Source organism: Malus sylvestris, chromosome 12 (genome assembly GCF_916048215.2).
Source record: "Malus sylvestris chromosome 12, drMalSylv7.2, whole genome shotgun sequence".
Classification (NCBI taxonomy): Eukaryota; Viridiplantae; Streptophyta; class Magnoliopsida; order Rosales; family Rosaceae; genus Malus; species Malus sylvestris.
Window position 1 is genome coordinate 22,863,542 of NC_062271.1, and position 24,177 is coordinate 22,887,718.

Below are 24,177 nucleotides of genomic sequence, written 5' to 3' on the forward strand. Positions count from 1 at the left end.
ACTTCCAGCCGCCCGAAAATTTATGGGCGGAACGAAAGCACCCCCATAACATGCCGTAACAATGAGACACAGCAACCACACAAATTTGCAACTCTGCCACTGCCATGGTCGACTTCCCCAAGTCTCTCTCGCCGAAGCGAGTCCTGAAGCTCCTCAAAGCCGAGAAGAAACCTCATTCCGCACTCGCCCTGCTCGACTCAGCGACCTGCCACCCGAACTACAACCACTCCCCCGACGTCTTCCACCACATTCTTCGTCGGCTCGTGGACCCGAAGCTCGTCGTTCACGTCGAGCGGGTGGTCGAGCTGATTCGGACCCAGAAATGCAAGTGCCCCGAGGACGTGGCATTGACGGTGATCAAAGCGTATACGAAAAACTCCATGCCCGATAAAGCGTTGGCCGTGTTTCAGCAAATGGAAGAGATTTTTGGGTGTGCGCCCGGCGTAAGGTCGTACAATTCGCTGCTGAATGCGTTCATTGAGTCGAACCAATGGGACCGAGCTGAGAAATTTTTTGCTTATTTCGAAACGGTGGGTTTGGAGCCAAATTTGCAAACTTTTAATGTTCTGATCAAGATTTCGTGCAAGAAGAAGCAGTTTGAGAAGGCTAAAGGGTTGCTGAATTGGATGTGGGAAAAGGGTTTAGAGCCTGATGTGTTTAGTTATGGGACTTTGATCAACGGGCTTGCGAAAGGTGGGAACTTGAGGGATGCATTGGAGGTGTTTGATGAAATGCTTGAGAGAGGGGTTGGTCCTGATGTGATGTGTTATAATATTTTGATTGATGGGTTTTTCCAGAAAGGCGACAGTGTGAGTGCCAATGAGATTTGGGAGAGGTTGGTGAAGGACTCAGAGGTTTATCCTAATATTGTTACTTATAACGTTATGATCAATGGTTTGTGTAAATGTGGGAAGTTCAATGAGAGTTTAGAGATATGGAATAGGATGAAGACAAATGATCGAGGGCCTGACTTGTATACTTGTAGTTCTTTGATTCATGGGTTGTGCAAAGCAGGGAATGTGGATGGGGCTGAGAGAGTTTATAAAGAGATGGTTGATAAAGGGGTCGTTCCGGATGTGGTTGTCTATAATGCAATGCTCAATGGGTTCTGTCTAGCAGGGAAGACTAAAGAGTGCTTTGGGCTGTGGGACATGATGGAGAAGTGTGGTTGTTGTAATGTTGTGAGTTATAACACATTGATTAGAGGGTTGTTTGAAAACGAGAAGGTTGATGAAGCAATTTCTGTCTGGGGACTAATGCGTGATAAGGCTTGTGTTGCAGATGCCACAACCTATGGAGTATTGATCCATGGACTGTGTAAAAATGGGTATTTAAACAAAGCTTTGCAGATTTTAAAAGTGGCAGAAAACACAGGAGCTGATCTGGATGCCTTTGCGTATTCGTCAATGATTAATGGGTTATGCAAGGAAGGGATACTAGATGAAGCAGCCAGGCTAGTAGGTAAGATGGATAAGTGTGGCTATGAACCGAATTCTCATGTTTGCAATGCATTGATATACGGGTATATCCAAGCTTCCAAACTTGAAGATGCCATTTTGTTTTTTAGAGGAATGTGCACCAAGTTTTGCTCTCCAAATGTTATCTCCTACAATACTCTCATAAATGGTTTATGCAAAGCAGAAAGATTTAGTGATGCATATGTGTTTGTGAGGGAAATGCTGGAAAAAGGATGGAAGCCGGATGTGATCACATATAGCTTGTTAATGGATGGTCTTTGTCAAGGCAAAAAGATTGACATGGCCCTCAACGTGTGGCATCAAGCCCTTGACAAGGGCTTCGAGCCTGATGTAACTATGCATAACATTATAATTCATGGTCTTTGCTCTGCAGGCAAGGCTGAAGATGCTTTGCAGCTTTATTTTCAGATGGGGCGTTGGGACTGCGTTCCAAATCTTGTAACCTACAACACCCTAATGGAGGGTTTTTACAAAATTACAGACTGTGAAAAGGCATCAGAAATTTGGGCCCGCCTTCTAAAAGACGGACTACAACCAGATATCATCACCTATAATGTTACTCTCAAAGGGTTTTGTTCATGCAGTAGAATATCAGATGCCATTAGGTTTTTAGAAAAGGCTTTACGTCTTGGAATTCTTCCAACTTCCATTACGTGGTACATACTTGTTAGGGCAGTGCTAAACAATGGGACCACTTCAAACTCCTCTTGGGTATAAATTAGCGTGGAAGCAAGTTTTATCTCCAGTTGCTTTTCTTTGATGTCATCACATGCATCGTTTCATCTGGGATCACATGATGTGACCTCCATAGTTTCCTTTTGTTCTCTTGTCATATTTTGTTAGCACTGAGATACTTTAAAACTCCATGTGTCACGAGAAAAGGTCTGTGGAAATATGTCGCTGGGCTAGTCGGTAGGTGCTTGGGATACTACTGATGAGGAATCTGTACAGCAATATTATTCTTCATGAAGAACATGCTTTTCTTCTAAAAGTGATATAAGGTATGAATGATCTGTCTTTTGCCTACATTTATTTGTTGGGTGTGTTGCATTCTCAGTGCAAAATCTGCCTAATGCAGGTTAAATGCCAATTTTATTGAATCCTGGAAAAGATTAGTTGGCAGAAGAATGAGTTTCTAGAATTCAGATCCAAAATCTTGCTTACCAGGTTTAATATCAATTGCCATTCAGTTATCAATTCTGGGTTGTATTGCACATAGTGGGTTTTATTTAGAACATATAGAATGTCGAAGACATTACTTATAAATTTAAAGTCTTGAGGCCTGTCTTAGCATGAATTATAATAATTAAAAGCTCATGAAGTATCATATATGGTAACTAAGTGCCATAGGTTTTGGTGATTGCAGTAATATCACCAAGATCACCTTTTGATGATGCAAAAGCAAAGTGGCTTGATGTATCAAACCCAAGGTGTGAGATTTACTTGGGGTTATTAATCATGCTATATTTGTAATAGTGCAGAGCTCCTGATGCAGGTTGGATGCGTCTTTAAAGTCACTATTTGGCACATGTGTGGCTTTCGCGAGATTTGTATCATTAACCTTCCTCACCAGATTCAATTTCTGCAGCTACTGCTTTCAGGTCAACATGCATTTTGTTGTACACTAGTGGGCATAGAACATTTAGAAGGTCATATATACACTAGTGGATTCATAAAGCATCATATATGTAACTCGGTTACATAGTTTTTGGTGATTACAGTAGTATCACCAAGATCACCTTTTGATGATGCAAAATTAAAGGCTTGATGTATCAAACCCAAGTTGTAAGATTTACTTGGGTTTATTGATCATGCTATAATTGTGTAGCGGAGCAGTAGTGCATCATTTCCATTCGTCTTTTTGGGCAGTTAAATTCTAGAAATGTCTATTAGATTTTCTCATATTTTCGAGATAGTCTGCATTTTTAATTGGATAACGTAAAAGAGTTATGGCTAAAATTTTTAAAATTGAGTTGATCAGGAAAAAACATGTTATATCTATGTAGACCTAAGCTATGTTTAGTAAAATAGTTGAGGCCGAAAATTTTACAGCATAATATTTTTACTTCTAAGGGTAGGGCAACGCAGGGCATCACCTTCTTTCTTCCTGTGTCTTCCCCTCTTCTGTACTTTCTGTTTCTGATAACATTTTCTGCTCATAGATGACCTGAGAAACCAAACCCACAAAAATTGCCCCGAGAAATGCAACTTTTCTCCAATCAGGTGTTGAAGTGATGAAAGAGTCGGCAAGTTGTACGAGTAGCAGACCAATTAGTGCAAGGTAAATGTTCGTCCTGGTTTCGGATCCTGCACTTTTTTTGGTAAGCTCCTTGATTTTATTTATTTCCTCGGTAGCATCTACTTTTTTTTTTTGGCTTGCCCTGGGTCAAATTCTTAAAAAATAACCCTTCGTTTCGCTCTTTTTCAATCTGACCTTCGAATGCTTCTAACTCGTTTTCGTTTTTCTCCATCTCCTCTATGTTCACTCCTGCAGATTCCTCAAAGGCCTGCATGCGGCTGTTTATATTCTCCAATATCTGCTAATCACAAACGATTAAGAATTTAATCCAAGTTATCCAACAGAAGTGTATAGCAAGTCGTGTTTTTTATCTTTAATGCGGTGCATGGAGCAGGAACTTAAAAACAGACCCTGTCGCTGGCTTCATCCAGGTCTTTGAGAGCATCTTCTCTAAATCTTGTCAAACTCGGCGTTTGCCTCCTCTCCAAATTTGGTAAGATACTCTGACCTTTCATCCAAAGTAATCGGCAAGACGGACCTTCTGAGCTTGAAGCATTGCTATCCTCACCAGCAACTCTTGCTTGCGAGTGTCACCTTCAGGAGGGGAAGCATCTGACTCCGAATCAGAATCATTGGACTTGCTGAATCGCAAGACGGAATTCTTGGCGTTGGACAATCGTCCTGTGTGTAAACTGGCATGTTTGGTGGGGGTGAAGGAGGTTTGAATGAGCTTGAGGCCAATCATCTTATCCGTTTTCAGTGCTGGCTTTAAGTTTGGATAAAGGGGAAAGAGAGAGAGAGAGATTTGTACATCGACAGTTAAAACTGTTGAGAGTGCTTTTTAGCCTCTCATCTGGCGTTGTATTATCCATTGCTCTACAAAAGTGTTTCTTAGACTAAAAAGTTCTTGTTAAAAGAGTGCGATTTATCACCTAATTGTTCCCTCTCGTTCTATTTTTGTACCAATAATTGACAACTGATGACTTGCTTACTTACCTGGAATGAGTAGTTGAATCATTATAACGACTAAATTTTGTATGTTTACTAACACAAGGGTATTAGAATTATTTTCATTTGTGACTTTCCTGTGTTTACTCACACAGAGGTATTATGATTCTTTAGTATTCTTGACCCCTCATGTGTTTATACAACAACAACAACAACAACAAAGCCTTTTCCCACTAAGTGGAGTCGGCTATATGAATCCTAGAACGCCATTGCGCTCAGTTTTGTGTCATGTCCTTCGTTAGATCCAAGTACTCTAAGTCTTTTCCTAGGGTATCTTCCTCTACCCCTTCGGCCTTGAACCTCTATCCCGTAGTCACATTTTCGAACCGGAGCGTCAGTAGGCCTTCTTTGCACATGTCCAAACCCATTTTGTGTATGTGTTGATGCTTCACTGCCCAACATTCTGTGCTATACAGCATCGCCGGCCTTATTGCCATCCTATAAAATTTTCCCTTGAGCTTCAGTGGCCTACGACGGTCACACAACACGCCGGATGCACTCTTCCACTTCATCCATCCAGCTTGTATTCTATGGTTGAGATCTCCATCTAATTTTTCGTTTTTTTTGCAAGATAGATCATAGCTAGCGAACACGGTCGCTCTTTGGTATTACCTGATCTCCGATCCTCGCCCCTAACTCATTTTGGCTTCCATTTGCACTGAACTTGCACTCCATATATTCTGTCTTTGATCGGCTTAGGCGAAGACCTTTAGATTCCAACACTTCTCTCCAAAGGTTAAGCTTCGCATTTACCCCTCCTGAGTTTCATCTATCAACACTATATCATTTGCGAGAAGCATACACCAAGGAATATCATCTTGAATAAGTCCTGTTAACTCATCCATTACCAACACAAAAGGGTAAGGACTTAAGGATTGTTGATGCACAAAATCAGTGAGGACTTTGGTACAACAGAAAGTATTAAGTTATTGCTCTGGTCATTAGTGTGGATAAGTATGTAAATGGATAGAGACAGGAAAGCAAACATAAGATGTACGTGGTTCACCCAGATTGGCTACGTCCACGGAGTAGATGAGTTCTCATTAATTGTGAAGGGTTTACACAAGTACATAGGTTCAAGCTCTCCTTTAGTGAGTACAAATGACATTAGGAAATATTGTGGGAGAATGATCTCGTAATCACGAAACTTCTAAGTACCGAAGTGTGGTATCGTCTTCACTTGCCTTATCTGTCTCATAGGTAGATGTGGCATCTTCTCTGGAAGTACTCTTCCTCCATCCAGAAGTGGTATCTTTAATTGGTGGAGATGCACAAGGTAATGTATCAATTTCACTTGAAGCTTACTTATAGTTTCAGGCTTGGTCAAGCGCGATACAAACCATGTAGTAGGAGTTCCCCAAGTCGCCGAGCTAGGGGATTTGCTGAAAGAGGTGACAGACAAGGTAAGCAATCAGAGCTCCAAGCAATCAGTCCCAGATCAGAAGTTTGATTTCGAGTTCCGGCTGATTGTTCTCATTCTCCCTATCTTGCAGGCAGCATGAAGGATAAAGAGAAGAAAATGAGAATAGATGATATGAGATACTTTTGCTTTTGAAGAAGTAACTTTCCACATGCTTATTCTTGAATTGGGCTGGAGGGTTTTCTGGTTTCCTCTAGAGTATAAGGCCGACTGAAGAATTTGAGGGTCAAAACAAGTCCATCAAATCTAGAGTACATTCGACCCTGCTGATATGGGATACTTTTGCTGTTGACAAAGTAGTGGATGTATCGGCACGTGTTCTGTTACGCTTGTCTCCACATGCTTCCTTGTATCGTTCTCACTTTCCCTATCGGTTCCTCAGGCAGGTGTGATATCTTCTCTGGAAGCATAAGATGTTGAAGATGAGTACTCGAGAGCAATGCCAGGTAAGTAATCAAATAAGGGGTTCCAGGCAGTCAGTTCCTGACTGGAAGCTTGATTCCAAGTGCTGACTGATTGCTCTCTTTTTCCTTGTCTTGCAGGTAAGAACAAGGCCAAAGGAAAAGACAGGGAAAAAGCATGATATGAGATACTCTTGCTTTTAAGCCTGATGATATGAGATATTATTGCTCTGGTATAGCTTGTTTGCAGAGGTATTATCGGGGGGAAAGAAAGCTGAGTATTTCGAGAGGCTTCATTAGGAGTGCCCTCTCAGATATGAGGAAGGGTTGAGCATTTTTGCAGGTCTGCTTGTCCGTTGAGGATGAAGGTCGACATATATAGGAGTCTCCCTAACAACAAGTAGTAATGCTATTCCTTTACCCTGCTTGGTCATAGCACGGTAGTGGGAGTTGCCAGCTTCATGTGTGTCAGAGCACTTTGAAAAAGTGGTATGTGGTATGTGGTATCTGGAAAGCTGATGTTGCATGTGAAGATTACAGACAAGCTTTATCCAAGGAGATCTGGCTCTTGAAGTTGAGAAAGCGGTGCCTCTTCGGTTTTCGAACAAGCAATCCTGTCGGGGATCTGGCTCTCGAGATTCGGAGAATGGTGCCTCTTCGATTTTTGAGAGAGCAATCCTGTTGGGAATCTGTCTCTCAAGATTTGGAGAGCGGTGTCTCTTCAATTTTTGAGAAAGTAATCATGTTGGGAGTCTGGCTCTCGAGATTCGAAGGACGGTGCCTCTTCGATTTTGGAGCAAGTAATCTTGTTGGGAGTGTTTTCTCGAATGTGAGTAAAGGTAGGCCATGTTTGCTAGTCTACCTTGCCACAGAGCACAGAGGTTGACACACAGGGACTTTCCAATTATCCAGCAGTGGTCCTGCTCCTTTTGTGTACGTGTTGATGCTTCACCGCCCAACATTCTGTGCCATACAGTATCGCCGACCTTATTGCCGTCCTATAAAATTTTCCCTTGAGCTTCAGTGGCATACGGCGGTCACACAACACGCCAGATGCACTCTTTCATTTCATCCATCCAGCTTGTATTCTATGGTTGAGATCTCCATCTAATTATCCGTTCTTTTGCAAGATAGATCCTAAGTAGCGAAAACGATCGCTCTTTGGTATTTCCCGATCTCCGATCCTCACCCCTAACTCATTTTGGCCTCCATTTGCACTGAACTTGCACTCCATATATTCTGTCTTTGATCGGCTTAGACGAAGACCTTTAGATTCCACACTTCTCTCCAAAGGTTAAGCTTCGCATTTACCCATCCTGAGTTTCATCTATCAACACTATATTGTCTGCGAAAAGCATACACCAAGGAATATCATCTTGAATATGTCCTGTTAACTCATCCATTACCAACGCAAAAAGGTAAGGACTTAAGGATGAGCCTTGGTGTAATCCTACAGTTATGGGGAAGCTTTCGGTTTGTCCTTCATAAGTTCTTACGGCAGTCTTTGCTCCTTCATACATATCCTTTATAGCTTGGATATATGCTACTCGTACTCCTTTCTTCTCTAAAATCCTCCAAAGAATGTCTCTTGGGACCCTATCATACGCTTTTTCCAAATCTATAAAGACCATGTGTAAATCATTTTTCTCATCTCTATATCTTTCCATCAATCTTCGTAAGAGATAGATTACCTCCATGGTTGAGTGCCCTGGCATGAACCCGAATTGGTTGTCCGAAATCCATGTCTCTTGCCTCAATCTATGCTCAATGACTCTCCCCCAGAGCTTCATTGTATGACTCATTAGCTTAATACCCCTATAGTTCATGCAATTTTGTACGTCACCCTTATTCTTGTAGATAGGCACCAAAGTGCTATTTCGCCACTCATTAGGCATCTTCTTCGTTTTCAAAATCCTATTGAAAAGGTCAGTGAACCATGCTATACCTGTCTCTCCCAAGACTTTGCACACTTCGATCGGTATATCGTCTGAGCCCACTGTTTTTCTATGCTTCATCTTCTTCAAAGTTACAACCACTTCTTCCTTCCTGATTCGATGATAAAATGAGTAGTTTCTACACGCTTCTGAGTTACTCAACTCCCCTAAAGAAGTACTCCTTTCATGTCATTCATTGAAAAAATTATGAAAATAACCTCTCCATCTGTCTTTGACCGCGTTCTCTGTAGCAAGAACCTTTCCATCCTCATCCTTGATGCACCTCACTTGGTTTAGGTCCATTGTCTTATTTTCCCTTGCTTTAGCTAGTTTATACATATCCAACTCTCCTTCTTTGGTATCTAGTCGCTTATACATATCGTCATAAGCCGCTAACTTAGCTTCTCTCACAGCTTTCTTCGCCTCTTGCTTCGTTCTTCTATACCTTTCACCATTTTCATCGGTCTTGTCCTTGTATAAGGCTTTACAACATTCCTTCTTAGCCTTCACTTTTGTTTGTACCTCCTCATTCCACCACCAAGATTCCTTTTGGTGTGGAGCAAAGCCCTTGGACTCTCCTAATACCTCTTTTGCTACTTTTCGGATACAACTAGCCATGGAATCCCACCTTTGGCTAGCTTCCCCCTCTCTATCCCACACACACTGGGTGATTACTTTCTCTTTGAAAATGGCTTGTTTTTCTCCTTTTAGATTCCACCATCTAGTCCTTGGGCACTTCCAAGTCTTCTTCTTTTTTCTCACTCTTTTGATATGTATATCCATCACCAACAAGCGATGTTGATTAGCCAAGCTCTCTCCCGGTATAACTTTGCAATCCTTATAAGTTATATGATCCTCTTTCCTTATTAGAAGAAAATCTATTTGTGTTTTTGACGACCCACTCTTGTAGGTGATCACATGTTCTTCTCTCTTCTTAAAGAAGGTGTTGGAGAATAGATCATATGCCATTGCAAAATCCAAGATAGCTTCCCCATCCTCGTTTCTCTCCCCAAAACCATGGCCACCATGAAAACCTCCATAGTTGCCTGTTTCCCTGCCCACGTGTCCATTTAAATCTCCTCCTATAAATAACTTCTCCGTCTGGTCAATTCCTTGCACCAAGTCTCCAAGGTCTTCCCAAAATTTCTCATTCGAACTCGTATCCAATCCTACTTGAGGTGCGTACGCACTAATCACATTGATGAGTTCTTGTCTTATTACAATCTTGATTGCCATGATTCTATCTCCTACCCTCTTGACATCTACAACATCTTGTGTCAAGGTCTTGTCCACGATGATGCCAACACCGTTTCTCGTTCTATTTGTGCCTGAATACCAAAGTTTAAACCCTGAGTTTTCTAGATCCTTTGCCTTAAGACCAACCCACTTAGTTTCTTGTAGGCACATAATATTTATCATTCTCCTCACCATAACTTCCACTACTTCCATAGATTTTTCCGTTAAGGTTCCTATATTCCACGTTCCTAAACGCATTCTACTCTCTTGAACTCTACCCTTTTGTCCTAGCTTCTTCACCCTTCTCTGTCCAATAGAATCAAAGTACTTCTTTTGTGTGTCCTGTGTAAAGTTGATAGGAGCATATGCTCTTTGAGTGGAGTCGTTCGAAAAGAAGTTTCTATGGCCCCCTTGCTCATTTAACATTGCATCCGGGTGCCGATGGAGATACAACGACCCTTGCTCACTTATCACTGTGCTCGGCCCACACAGCGCGCCACTTACGGGTGACGCCCTAGTTTTAGCGCGATTTCGTTCTGGATTCATTTTCATAAGGATTCGACGTAACTGTGGAGTGCTGGCTGTCGACTACCTGACGCCCTCTCCCTCCTCCTTTACCCGGGCTTGGGACCAGCAATGTAAGATAAACTTATTTATACGGAATAAAAAAAAATGTAGTTCACACATATTACAATCGACAATACAATGCCTGGAAATTAGGAATTAGCTTGCTTATACGGAGTTGTTGATCTCATTCTTATACCTTTTGTTTTCTACTTTCTTGATTCATGACTTTTTTTTCGTCCGAAGTAAGCAAGCATGACACAAAAAAATGTAGCATTCGACCTATCATTTTCTTTTGGCCTCCTAGCTAAAATGGTCCATGAGATTGAAATAACTTCTCATTTTGGTCCTTGAGATTTAAAGTCGATAGAACTGGTCCCTGAGTTTATCCACTGTCAATAATTTTGGTTATTCTAAGAAAAATCTTCGTTAAATAAGAATAAAATGATAAAAATACCCTAAATTGACAAAAACTGAGGGCATTTTTGTCATTTTAGTCTTTATTTAACAGGGTTGTTCACTGAAGGACCAAAATAATTGATTGTAGAATTCAGGGACCACTCTCTATCGATTTCAAATCTCAACGACCAAAGTAAGGAATTATTCCAATCTCAATGACCATTTTAGCTAAAATATCTTTCTTCTTTTTTACTTCCTCTCCCTCAACTTAAATAAGTGAATAGGTGATGAATAAAAATGCATAGTTCAACCATGAACATACGAATGATTAATTGACATAAAGTCAACAAAATGCTATGAAAAATTCACAAACACACATTAAATCAAATCTTGAAATCAACACACAAATCCTCCAACAAATATTTTCCAACACCAACATTAAAATCAAATAAAAAAAACTAAAATGGCAGACAGCCAGAAGATTAACAAGTGCCACTCCACCACCCTGCATATCATTGAGCACAACCAGTCACCTTCTTGTAAGTGTACCACTTAGCAATCCAGAGGTACACCAAGAAATTAATAACGCTCAGAATAGCCAACAGCCAATAAAAATAGTCCAGGTGTCCCCTGTTAAGGTTATCCGGAATCCACCCAAGATTCCCATTCTTCGTGGTAACTTTAGTTACCACAGTTACTAGCAGAGTGCTGAGGTAATTCCCCAGTGCAACAGTGGTCAGTGACAGTGCAGAGCACAAGCTTCTCATGGCGTCAGGAGCCTGGTCGTAAAAAAACTCCATCTGCCCAATGAAGGTGAAAACCTCAGCACACCCAATGATGAAATACTGCGGGACCTGCCAGAAAATCGACATGGGAATGTACTCCAGGTCGTAGTAATTATATTTTTTTACAGTGGCAAGCCTAACGACCTCCAAAACCCCAGCAACAACCATGGAGAATATGGAGAGTGCTAGGCCGATTCCCATCCGTTGAAGCGTCGAGAAGCCTCGTTCGTGGCCCGTGAAGTGCCTGGCGAGGGGGACGATGAGCCTGTCGTATATCGTGTTGTGTTTGGCTCATACATTTGTGAGTAATTATGAGTCATGTGTTAACAACAATGAAGTGACCTGTGTTTGCTTTCGATGGAAATATCACATGGTGTAGGTTGCATGAAAGTTGCAGACAAGTGCTGCAAAGTAAAAGCAAAAGTTTGGTGGACATCATCATGAGTAAAGACATAATAATGATGTTTGTTTTTTGCTTTAATGATGATGCAAGATACAATGATGATGACTATGATGGCTTGGCCTTATATTGAGAAGGCTTGCCGAGTTAGGGAGAGAGAGAGAGCATTCGGCTCTCTCCTGAGAAGGCATCAGTGAGCATCCAAAGGGGGGCAGAGCATTCGGCTCTCCTATGGGAAAACATGGGCATGGGTGAGAGAAAATCAAGAGAGCTAGAGTGAAAAGTATTCTAGTGAAAGAACTCTTGGGGTAGAGTGAGGCTCTTGAAAAAATTCTATGAGTAGGGTGTGCAAGGGATTTGGGATTGAGTTATGTTGATTTAACTCATGTGTACTTGTACTGTTATTCTCATAGTGAAAAGCAATATCTCTCCGGGGACGTAGGCAGGTTTTTGCCGAACCTCGTAAATTTCTCGGTGTCTTTATTTCTTGTATTTTATTCTGTTCAACTGAGTGTGATTTTTTGTGAGGTTGTAATCTGAATCTCATTTCCGCACTAATGAACGGACCAAGGCACAACATATCGAAGCCAGAAGATGACGCTGACAGTGTCGAAGAGGGAGAGGGAGGCTGATGGGATTTTGAAGTTTGGGCCCATGTGTTGGTCTAGGGTGTTGCCTTGGAGGACAAACATTGTGCTCATTTGGCCGTAGACGGTGGCGAAGACTATACCGGACGCCCAGATGGGGAGGAGTCTGATGATGGATTTCAGCTCCTCTACTTGTGTCACTGTGCAGAGGCTCCATGGGCTTGGCAATTCCTTGGCACGGTATGTCTCTGACTCCACGGCTGCCTTGTCAAAGAATCTGAAATTTGAAAAATATTATTATACAAAAATTCTCTTTACATGACGTAAAAAAAAGGAAAATATTACTTATACTGTTGAGAACACATCAATTAAAATACATTGAAATGTTTATTAACAATCAAAGTGTCCTTGAACTTGAAAGTGTTTTTATGAAGAAGCACAGGGTAAGTGCTTCTCAAGAAAGCACTTCTATGACTTAGAAAGACTGTTAAGTATTTATACAAAACGTAATCAGAAGCGCTTTTGGTTGTCCGAAAGCACTTTTAGCCTTTCTAGGTGAGGTCCCAAACAAGAGATTTGAATACGCTTTTAAAACGGTTAAGAACGCTTTTAGATAGCCATCAATATTTTTGAGAATGTTGGACATGAGATTAAAATTGTTGCTGCTAGCTAGGTTATAAAAACTGTGGTTGTTCAAGAAGAGAAGCACTCAAGATTCTTGTGAAAACTTTCTGACGCGCTTTTAGAAAAATCGCTTAAAATGAGCCCATTGAAATTCTAGCTGTGTGCTAGCTTCTTACCCTAATTTGTTGGTGTGCTCAAGCTTCCGGCTTCCTTGGATGTTGCACTCCTCATCTGCAATCTCATAGAGAAGAGACTTGTCAGCAGGAACTTTCACTTTGCATTTCCTGATGGATGCAGCAACCACCTGAGCAATCCTTGTGAGGGGACTCCCGCCTGGTTTCTGAAGACGATATAACTTGCTTCCCAAGAAAAAGAACACAACTGCAATCCCCATTGCAACAGCTGGGACTCCGAACCCCCAATTCCATCCCACATTCATTTGCATCCAGACCAAAACTGTGGAAGCAATAAGCGCACCGACATTGATTGACATGTAAAACCAGTTGAAGAAGGAGCTCTTCTTCTTCCTCTCAGTCTCGTCAGTTTCATCAAATTGATCTGCGCCAAAGGATGAAACGCATGGCTTGATTCCACCAGTACCTACTGCAATCAAGTACAGAGCTACAAAGCAGGCCGCTCTTTGGGATGCTGTTGCGTTGCAACCAGAGCTATCGCAATGCGGTTTTAATCCATTGATAGATGCAGTGAGGGTCAAGAGTGTCATACCCTAGAATAAAAACAACAATTCTTCAATATATAGCCTCTTGAAGAACACAATTTGTATTTGGACCAAACTTACAAGAACATAAACGATTGAAAAGATGGCAATTGTCCAATATCTTCCCAAGTATGCATCAGCTAGGAAGGCTCCTATCAATGGTGTCGCGTAGCACGTCCCTGACCAATTAGAGACGCTGGTTGCTGCAGTGACATTTCCCATGCCGAGACGTTTCTCGAGATAGTTCACTAGATTGGTACTCATTCCATAGTATGCCAATCTTTCACAGCACTCATTTCCTGCAACAGGATTATTTAGTGATCAACATGAGGGCGCCATAAAATACCATGAACAAATCAAAATCAAAAATCAAATTCATAACCAATAAAACCATACCGAGAATAAAGCGGCATGCCTTCCAGTTTCCAGTCTTCTTCTTGTTAGCCGGGTTTTTATGGATGTCCAGAGTCCCATCGTTCGTGTAAAGATCATCATCCGCCATATTTGCAGATTAGCTATATTTCGAGTTCCAGGCCTTTTTTTCTTGGTATTTAAAACCAAAGACTCACCTACAAAATCACCATCATCATCACACACAGGCTGAGATAAGAGAGTAATCATGAAAATTTTGAAGGTGAAAGCATTGCCTTGGAATATATATTCTCTTTAGGAATTCTGTGGCCAACTAAATTCTAGATTCTCAAAATATGAAATTAGGAACTTCACCAAACACTTGGACATGTAACAGGTCACACGTATGGTACCAACCTTACCAACCATCTATAAATCCATGTTTTCGAACATCGTTAGATAATTAAAGTACAGTTCACACAGCATGTCACATAAAAATGGCATCATACAACACATGAGAAGTACTTCTTACAGTTGCAGTCTCGTAACAGGACTATAGTTTTTGTTACTTCCTTAAGAAAAAGGAGTCTAAAATCCTATTGAAAGATAACTGTAGAGACAGAAACCCAAATTAGCTAATTAGGTTTCTTTACATCTCAATAAAATTGAAGGGAATGTATCTAATATTATCTACTAGAGCCTCTACAATCATCATAGAATCCACAACCCACATTTTAATTAATCGAAATTCCATGAACACAAATAAGCAAAAGTTGAGTGAAGCCTAAGCAATATGTGATCATTTAGAGAGTCAAACTCCATCTTTTTAGAATTAGGGATTTTTCAATATGAAAAGGTAACCTCCACAATCCAATATCATTGAAAAGGAAAACCCAAGAAAAATACAGTATAACTGTGTGCAAGAGCAACACAAAAAAAGTTGAAGAAGTAGAAATCATAAAGAGACTTGAGATGCTTGTTTTTTCACTTCGCTAAAGAGCATTTGCACTCGAGGTCTTGATTTCGATTGCCCCCTTTCTTTAGATCGCTTGAGAGGAAAAACCTACCATTCTCTAGTCTAAAGATATATGCATCTTTGACATGAATGACTAGAGGGGAAGAAAGTGCAGACAAATCACATACCTTCAAAACAGCGAAAAAGAGTAGATTTTTTATGGGGTTGGTGAATGGTGATTAGCAGTGGCGGATTCAGGATTTTAAACTCGGGGGGTCCCAATAATAAATTTCAAAAAAATTATAGACAAAAATAACATTAAAAAGTTAAATATAATACATTTCATTCAAAATCATACGCAAAACAACATTACAAGCTATAAAATCACAAAACAACAAATCGTCGTTTTTTCTTTGCATGCAAAGTGTATGGGAACTCATGCTTTGTAGGCCTACAAGGTCCCATTTGCAAATATGTTCTTTGAACCTCATCTTGAATATTAGAAGAATAGTCCTTCATTCGAATTCTTTTTCTTGGGTCTCTCTCAAGATTATTAAAATCAACGTCACACTCATTTTGTCTTGAGCTCGAACTACCAGAACAAATAAATGGTGCTATTGGCTTTGGAAGGAAAAATCTTTCCATATTTCTTATTTGTAAACTACATATTTAAGCAAAAACACAAAACATATACCGATTAACCAATAAACAAAAATTCCATCTAAATTCCAATGATAAAATGAGTATACAAACATAAAACATATCAACAATCATATCAATAATAGACTAAAAATCTCCATCAATATCTAATATAATTTAATTGAGATTAGATTAGAATTCTAAAAAACTTAATTGAATTTTGAACCAAATAGTGGTGGAGTGGAGAATTAAAACAAGTGGATGTATGATATTGGACTTACGTAATTATAATATGGGATTGGGTCATGGGTGAGATTAGAAATTTAGGGTTTTGAAATGGGGGGAAAGAGGGAACCAAATAATAGGGAATTGGGGGAAAAGCAGCAGGGAAAGAGAGAACTTTGGGGAAGGGCTCAGGGGGGCTGGGCTTTAAAATTAAAGCAATATTGAGTCATCATGCATGGCAAACGACAACGTTTGTCTACCTTTTTGTTTTTTTATACTTAAAACAATGGGCCAAAACACAGCCGTTTTGGACCAATTGGTAAAAAGCCCTATTTTCTTTCTTCTTCCCGCAGCGTCTTCTTCTTCACTGCTACCTGCAACTGCAACCTGCAACCTGCACAGCAGCTCAAACCTTGTGTTCGAGGGGTCCCCCGGAAATTTTCTAACAGGGATTTAGGGTCGCCGAAGGGTCCTAGGACCTCCCAGGTCCCTCTGTAGATCCGCCACTGGTGATTAGGGATACTGACTTTTAATAGCCGTTGATCAGTGTATTGCACACGCCTTCATCAATGGCTAGCGTCGGTACAACTGTGATTGGGATGGCTTTTTTTACGATAATAGATGGGTAAAGAGGTTTCATTAGAAAGGGAATTTTGTTCTGGTTTACCATAAGAACTTGAAATTAATGGGTTTTTGTTATCCTTAAGTTATTGTCATTTTAGGTTAACTTTGTACCTGGACTCTTTACTGGAGCTATCAATCCCCCCATTTTCTTACCAAAATATGAAAAACAAAGAGTCCCATTTTTACAGCACAGTCCTACTCTAGTTGAAATCCGATCGACGGTCAAGATTTTCTAGTCATGTGAAAGTTTCTAGTCATGTGGAAGTATCACATGTATAAAATTGACTGGAGAAGGCATGCCACATTGCCATGCCCTCGACAGCTTTACTTTGTATACAAACTTTCTAAATGGATATATAAGAAAGAAAAAAAAAAAAATCTAAAATGGAAGGTGTAACAAGAGAAATTATTTTGTGTGACATCCATGTCACCATGTGCACAGTGTTGCTGATTCACTAAATTGCAATATTTGTTTGATCATTAATTAGTACACACGTTGCGCATATTATGAACTAGGTGGACTCATAACACCATCATCAATATTTGTTACTTGGTGCCACCAAGGGCGGAACCACTCTTAAACTATGGCGGGCTCTACATCGGTGCAAGTTTTTGGACAAATTGAAACTATATGCTTAATTATTTAGGAAGTCCACCACATTTAGCCGAAATTAGCGCTTTCTACTCTAGCAAAAGAGGCCCACCACCCAGTAACCCCTAAGACAATATTGAAGGAAAAAAATTTGTCCTAGCTAAGAACATATGAGAATATTTGAACACATGTGCAAACTATTAACACATTAAAGTAGGCATGCATTAAAAAACAATTCTAAAACTCATGACTTTCAAAGCCTAGTGAATGGTGAACCAATATACTCTTTAACAACATTAAAGAGAAGAAAGGATTTAGAGTTTCATTACCCTTGAAGCTCATCCTTGTTTACACAAGGGATTCACCCAAGTGGAGGGCCTTCAAGTCACCTCCTTGCTCCTTGGATCTTCCTTGTGATTTTCTCCCTCTTTGATGCTCATTTGCTCCTTTGAGGATTTGAGGAAAGGATCTCCAAAACACCAAAAGTTTGATGTCTCTAAGTCTCCACACCAAGGATGAAGTGTGAAGATGAAATGGATGACTTAGAGAAGAAAAGATTGCTAGCTAAATCCCCTCTAAGTGGCTGGCCTCTTTAGAGAGAAAGAGAGAATAGGTTTCACCTCTTTTCCTCAAGAAAACCCTAATGAGAAATAAAGCTATAAAATTGATTTTATACTTCATTTTAAGTGAGTGACAAACTTGTAATTAAGCAAAACTTCCCACTACCCTTGCTATGGCTGGCCTCCCTTAAGTGATTGGGCTTATTGCCCATTTTGTTTTAGTTGTCATACAGCTTGAACATAATGGGCCTTGTGGACCAAAGCACTTTTGGACCCCGAAGTCCAAAACCAACTTAAAAGCCCAATACGAACATTTCGTAAAATTAATTAACTAATTAATTAATCTTGACCATTTTTCAATTAAACCATTTAATTGCATATCCATTTCATTTATATTTCTTCACTTTCATCCTTACTCGGTGTACGATCCATTAGGTTCCAATTAGCGAGGCAGTGGGCGATTGTTACTCTTAACGATCGATTATGAATTGAAACTACATTTCAATTCTCCCTTTGATTAAGATTAGTGTTTGCTAAGCTTCAGGGCTTCCACAAACCATGAGTGACACCTAGCAGCATGTCATGGTTACCCAAGCTAAGTAGAATTGGTTGGAGAACCTATCCAGTTACAACTACAACGCAATACGGTCATTCTCTAATACAATACTCTTAATCACATTATTTGAATGATAGTTTGTTTTATGTCTACTATCCAATGTGATACTTCTCTATATGATTCAATTGAATATGATTTGGAACAAACTTCCTAAGTCATATTCATATGCTTTGGCCAAAAACTCTCGAATCATATCTTAGAGTATTCTCCTTCTACCATGGAAGGTTAGAGATCCCTTGTTGTGCATTCATATGCCTACATGACTAGATAGCTTGATCCCAACAATGCCGTGGACACTCTCAATGGAATGCCTTTGACATGATCAAAGATCAAGGACCTAACCATTAGACATCTAAGATGCCTCAGGTCAAAGGACTACTTTGCATATTGCAACTTACGAGTTCTTACATGACATGTATGTTCGAACTCTCTTTTGATCGTTGTTCAGTGTACTTGATTACTCTTTCAAGCACCTATGTGTTTGTCTTAGTGTCAAACACTAAATGACTTGAGACTAGTCATACTCGCGCTTGAGTTGACATAACACATACTAACCTTAGCAGATTGTCAATGCCCAATTGGCAATCCTATGATTAGGAACGTTTTAGGAATGAACATAAGAGAAAGGTCTCGTTAATCTAACATACTTAAATCACTTCTCTCTTAGATCAAATACATTCCTTGGATTCCCTTATTGCTTAAACACATGATACAATAAATAGTGATTAACAATAAGCTTTGCCCTCCATTAAACATTTAATAGTTTAATACATTAAGTATTCCAAAAGCTATTACATCAAATGAGTGGCTTTGTGGGCATACTTCCAACAATCTCCCACTTGCACTCAAAGCCACCTTCCCCATGTATCTAATACCCATCTTTTCCATATGACGGTCAAGTTGGATTTGAGACATTGGCTTTGTCAGTGGATCTGCTACGTTATCTACTGAGGCAACTTTGAGGATGTTGACTTTCCCTTCGGCAGCATATCTTCTAATGATATTAAAGCGCCTGTCAAAATGTTTGTTCTTTTGATGAGCCCTGGGTTCCTTGGCTTGAGCTATCGCCCCACTATTATCACAGTACAAAGTTACTGGTGATGTAATGGTTGGAACCACTCCAAGTTCAGTAATGAACTTCTTCATCCAGAACGTTTCTTTGCCGGCTTCAGCTGCAGCGACATATTCTGCCTCCGTCGTGGAATCAGCAATTACACTTTGTTTCTTGCTTTTCCAGCTAACAGCCCCACCATTCAGAGTGAATACATATCCGGAGTTGGAACTTCTATCATCGACGTCAGATTGGAAATCTGCGTCTGTACAGGTTTCTACTCGCAACTCTGTTGCTCCTCCATAAACGAGGAACATGTCCTTAGTTCTTCTTAAGTACTTAAGGACCGTCTTGACAACTGTCAAGTGTTATGATCCTGGGTTAGATTGATATCGACTAGTAATGCTCACAGCATATGCGATATCAGGCCTTGTGCATATCATGGCATACATGAGACTTCCTATGGCGGAAGCATAAGGAATTGCACTCATCTGCCGTATCTCTTCAGGAGTCTTAGGTCCCATGGACTTAGAAATGTGAATTCCATGTCTTACAGGAAGAAGACCTTTCTTAGATTGTTCCATCTGGAACCTACTTAGCACCTTATCTATGTACATAGATTGGGATAATCCAATTAATTTTCTGGATCTATCACGATAGAGCTTTATCCCAAGTACATAAGATGCATATCCCAAATCTTTCATGTGGAAGGTTTTGGACAACCACACTTTTACAGAAGAAAGTACTGCAGTGTCATTCCCGAATAGTAATATGTCATCTACATATAACACTAGGAATATAACTGCATCCCTAACGACTTTTTGATAAACACAATTGTCGTCTTCGTTTTGAGTAAAACCAAACGTTTTGATTTCAGTATCGAAACGAATGTTCCAGCTCCTGGAGGCTTGCTTAAGTCCATAAATGGACCTTTGAAGCTTGCATACCTTAGCCTTTTCATACTTGGACACGAAACCTTCGGGTTGAGTCATATAAAGCTCATCCTCTAGGTAGCCATTCAGAAAGGCCGTCTTCACGTCCATTTGCCATATCTCATAATCATGGTACGCAGCTATAGCAAGCAAAATCCGAATGGACTTAATCATGGCTACAGGAGAGAAGGTTTCTTCATAGTCAATCCCTTCTAGTTGCCTATAACCCTTGGCTACTAGTCTAGCCTTATAAGTCTCCACGTTCCCATCAACGCCTATCTTCCTTTTGAAAACCCATTTGTTTCCAACAGGTACTATACCTTCTGGAGGGTCTACAAGACTCCAGACCTGATTTTGATACATGAAATCCATCTCGGATTTCATGGCCTCTTGCCATCTCTTTGAATCAATGTCGGACATTGCTTCAGTGTAGTCTCTAGGGTTCTCCTTTGTGTCATTGTCACCTAGAAGGTGCAATTCCCCAAAGTCATTATCTAAGCCATACCTCTTAGGTGGCTTACTAACCCGTTCAGATCTACGTGGAGCTAGGGGTTCAGGAACAGGGTTGTCAACTTGTCGAGTGCTTGTTTGTGGTTCATCATTAATCTCATTAATTTCCTTCAATTCTATCGTTTTCTTGCTACTTCCTTTGAGAACGAATTCGTCCTCAAGGAACATAGCAGTTCTGGCGACAAAGACTTTCTGGTCGTCAGGGTTATAGAATTCGTATCCTAAAGTCTGTTTGGAATACCCCACAAAATAACACTTAACTGATCTTGCATCAAGCTTGTCAGCTTCAAGCTTTTTTACGTAAGCCGGACAACCCCAAATCCTAATATGATTAAGATTTGTGCTTTTGCCATGCCATATCTCATATGGCGTTTGTGGAACTGACTTGGAAGGCACTATATTTAGCAAATAAGCTCCTGTTTGTAGTGCATATCCCCAGAACGAAACTGGTAAGTCAGCGGAACTCATCATAGAACGAACCATGTTCATCAAGGTTCGATTTCTCCGTTCAGAAACTCCGTTATGTTGAGGAGTTCCTAGTGGAGTCCACTGTGATACTATTCCACACTCCTTGAGGTAGTCTATGAATTCATTACTCAGATATTCACCCATTCGATCCGATCTTAGGGTCTTTATCTGTTTCCCAGTTTGCTTCTCAACTTCATTCTTGAATTCTTTGAACCTTTCAAAGGATTCTGACTTGTACTTCATAAGATACACATAGCCAAACCGAGAGTGATCGTTGGTGAATGTGATATAGTAGGAGAAGCCTCATCTCGACGTAGTAGACATAGGTCCACATACGTCAGTGTGGATTAACCCTAGAATTTCAGTGGCACGCTCTCCTTTCCCAGTGAATGGAGATTTGGTCATCTTCCCTTTCAAGCAACATTCACAAGTACCCATCTGGTCATTACCTAATGGGCGGAGATATCCGTCTTTCGACATCTTGCGAATCTTATCAAGGTTCACATGTCCAAGTTTAAGATGCCACATCCTTTCATGGTTAATTTCTTCTCTAACCCTTTTGGGTTTTGAGGTATTCCCGCTTTCAATACAGTGCATCCCACTATTCGTCTCTCGGTGAAAAAGTCCCTCTATCATATTACCATGAGAGATAATACGACCGTTCAAGTATAAAGTGCAACTCATTTTGTCAAACAATACTGAGTGCCCATCTCGTAAAAGCTTAGAGATAGAAATCAAATTCTTTATACATGAAGGAAAATATAAACAATTTTTAAGTTCCAGGACTTCCCCAGAGGGTAGTTTAAGCATGTAGGTGCCTATTGCTTTTGCAGAGATTTTAGTGCCATTCCCAACTCGCACAACCATCTCCCCATTGCGCAGTGTCCTGCTCCCTGCATCGTATTACAGATATGTTGACTAGCGCCTGAATCAAATATCCAGGAATTGGAGCTCACTGTAAAAGCACTCTCTATGACGGAAATAGTCTCTTCAAAAGTTCGTGTCATAAGGCTCGCAATGCGCACCCTGTATTTCTTCTTCCAACGTTCATCCTTTCCACAATGAAAGCATGTTCCTTTGGATTTTATTGCCTTCTTCTTATGCAACCTTTTCCTTGTTATTGCGTTCTCACTCCCACTGTCCCTTTTGAAACCTTTTTTCAAACTTACAGCACATGTCAATCATCTCGGTTAAAGTATGATCGAATCTATTCACTTTATAGTTTACAATAAACTTAGTGAAATCATCCGAGAAAGATGCAAGGAAAAAGTCTTGGGCCATTTTCCCATCGATGGAAGTTCCTAAACTTTCAAGATCTTGAAAGATCTTTTCCATCTTTTGTCCATGTTTATGGACCGATGTCCCCTTTGCCATTTTGGCATTCATTAGACTACAAACATTTGAGAATCGTACATTACTAGTCTCAATGTCATGCATCTTATGTAAACTTTCAACCATGGCACAAGAAGTGTCCATGTGCTTATGTAGCTTCATAAGCTTCTCACTAAGTGAAGTGAGGATTAAGCATTTGGCTTGTAAGTCATCCTCATAGTGTCTAGCATAACGTTGACACTCCTCCTTTGAAGCTAGTTTCGTAGGAGGTGCATGAGGAGGGGATTGCTTAAGCACATACAATATGTCTTTCACCTTTGAGACATTCTCAATGTGGCGATACCAAGCAAGGAAATGTTGGCCCCTAAGGCCCCTTTTGTCAAGTATAATGGTGGGTATTATTTTAGGCATGTCATTAACTACATAACATAACAGAAATCGTATTAGATTGTTGATTTTAAAACTACTTGATTGGGTCTTAAATCAAATAGTACCACCCACTATTTTTGGCAAATTCCACATCCCTCAATGGAATTCGAGAGTTGTGTTGAACTCTTAGCGGGGTATGGGAGACTCACCATTACCAAGCCCACCTCAGAAGAATATCATATTGGCTAGCAACAATAATGATAAGAGGATAACGCTTTAGCCATTTACAACTTTTGTAATTACCCATCTAGTTTGGCCTCTAGAGAATGATGCCTCAGAAGAATATCATGTTGGCACCATTGCACTTAGTTAAGTCATTCCCACCATGCTAGTTCAAGTAGGGGTTCAAGAATGGCCTCAGAAGAATATCATATTGACCATACTCGTTGCCTACCTTCACTTCATCATATGTTTATAGGCTTCTCCTGAATGTAAGCACATACTTTGCATACCCCAGAATTGGACGAATACGGTGTATGAGTCACAAACGATTGAAGCCCACCATGGTGGAAGGCCTACGAAGAGATGTTCAAAACATCTATCGCTTATCAACTTAATATTCGTTTTGTTGAGGGAGTAGTGTTGGGCTACATCAATTACATTTTAATCTTATTAAAAGAACTTGGGCCTATCACAACCATTGGTCCAAGTTAATATGAATTAGTAGTATATAATACTCCCACTATTTCGTTGAAACAAGCGAGACTATATGGAACTACTAACGAATGCATTGCATCCTCATATGGACTATATAGTCATATTAGGTCTTAGGATGATTATGAACCTTTTGATTTGATCCAACACGAGCCTTGTGTTGGACCTTGGGTTTAAGGTAGATAGTTGTTGATTTTAGTTACGCGTTTAATCTAATTAAACCGTTATTTCCTATTGGGCGTTGGACCCAACTATTCCAATTTGCATACATATAAACAAAAAGGAATACTTGAAATAAAGAGAAGGGCTTATGCCCTTTTACAACACAAAAGATGGACTTATGTCCATTTACAACAAATTGAATTAATCAAATTACATTCAAATCTAAACTACTTAACCCAAACATTCATAATGTAAAGCGGCCAATCACATAGCTCAATTATCGA

At 40.2% G+C, this 24,177-nt stretch overlaps 2 protein-coding genes and 1 pseudogene across 6 annotated transcripts; 1 reads left to right on the forward strand and 2 right to left on the reverse strand.

The window, feature by feature from the left end:
* LOC126594520 (pentatricopeptide repeat-containing protein At3g09060-like) lies at window positions 1-4,653 on the forward strand. Of its 5 annotated transcripts, none has more exons than XM_050260874.1 (4): window positions 1-2,479; window positions 2,557-2,645; window positions 3,641-3,799; window positions 3,973-4,653. In XM_050260874.1, exon 1 carries the CDS (start codon window positions 105-107, stop codon window positions 2,193-2,195), a length of 2,091 nt encoding a protein of 696 aa, XP_050116831.1. In that variant the 5' UTR covers window positions 1-104; the 3' UTR covers window positions 2,196-2,479; window positions 2,557-2,645; window positions 3,641-3,799; window positions 3,973-4,653. The 5 variants fall into 5 exon arrangements, with proteins under 5 accessions (XP_050116831.1, XP_050116828.1, XP_050116832.1 ...); XM_050260871.1 differs by lacking the exon at window positions 2,557-2,645 and adding an exon at window positions 2,955-3,079; XM_050260875.1 differs by lacking the exon at window positions 2,557-2,645 and adding an exon at window positions 2,955-3,079 and having other exon boundaries at window positions 3,641-3,759.
* LOC126594522 (uncharacterized) lies at window positions 3,353-4,589 on the reverse strand (annotated as a pseudogene).
* A 6,378-nt stretch (window positions 4,654-11,031) lies between the features above and the next one.
* LOC126592596 (protein NRT1/ PTR FAMILY 8.1-like) lies at window positions 11,032-14,295 on the reverse strand. Its single transcript, XM_050258346.1, has 5 exons — window positions 14,190-14,295; window positions 13,875-14,092; window positions 13,252-13,802; window positions 12,452-12,728; window positions 11,032-11,746 (listed from the first exon to the last, which is right to left on the reverse strand). The coding sequence occupies exons 1-5, from the start codon at window positions 14,293-14,295 to the stop codon at window positions 11,192-11,194; spliced, it is 1,707 nt and encodes a 568-aa protein (XP_050114303.1). The 3' UTR covers window positions 11,032-11,191.
* Between the last annotated feature and the right edge of the window lie 9,882 nt (window positions 14,296-24,177).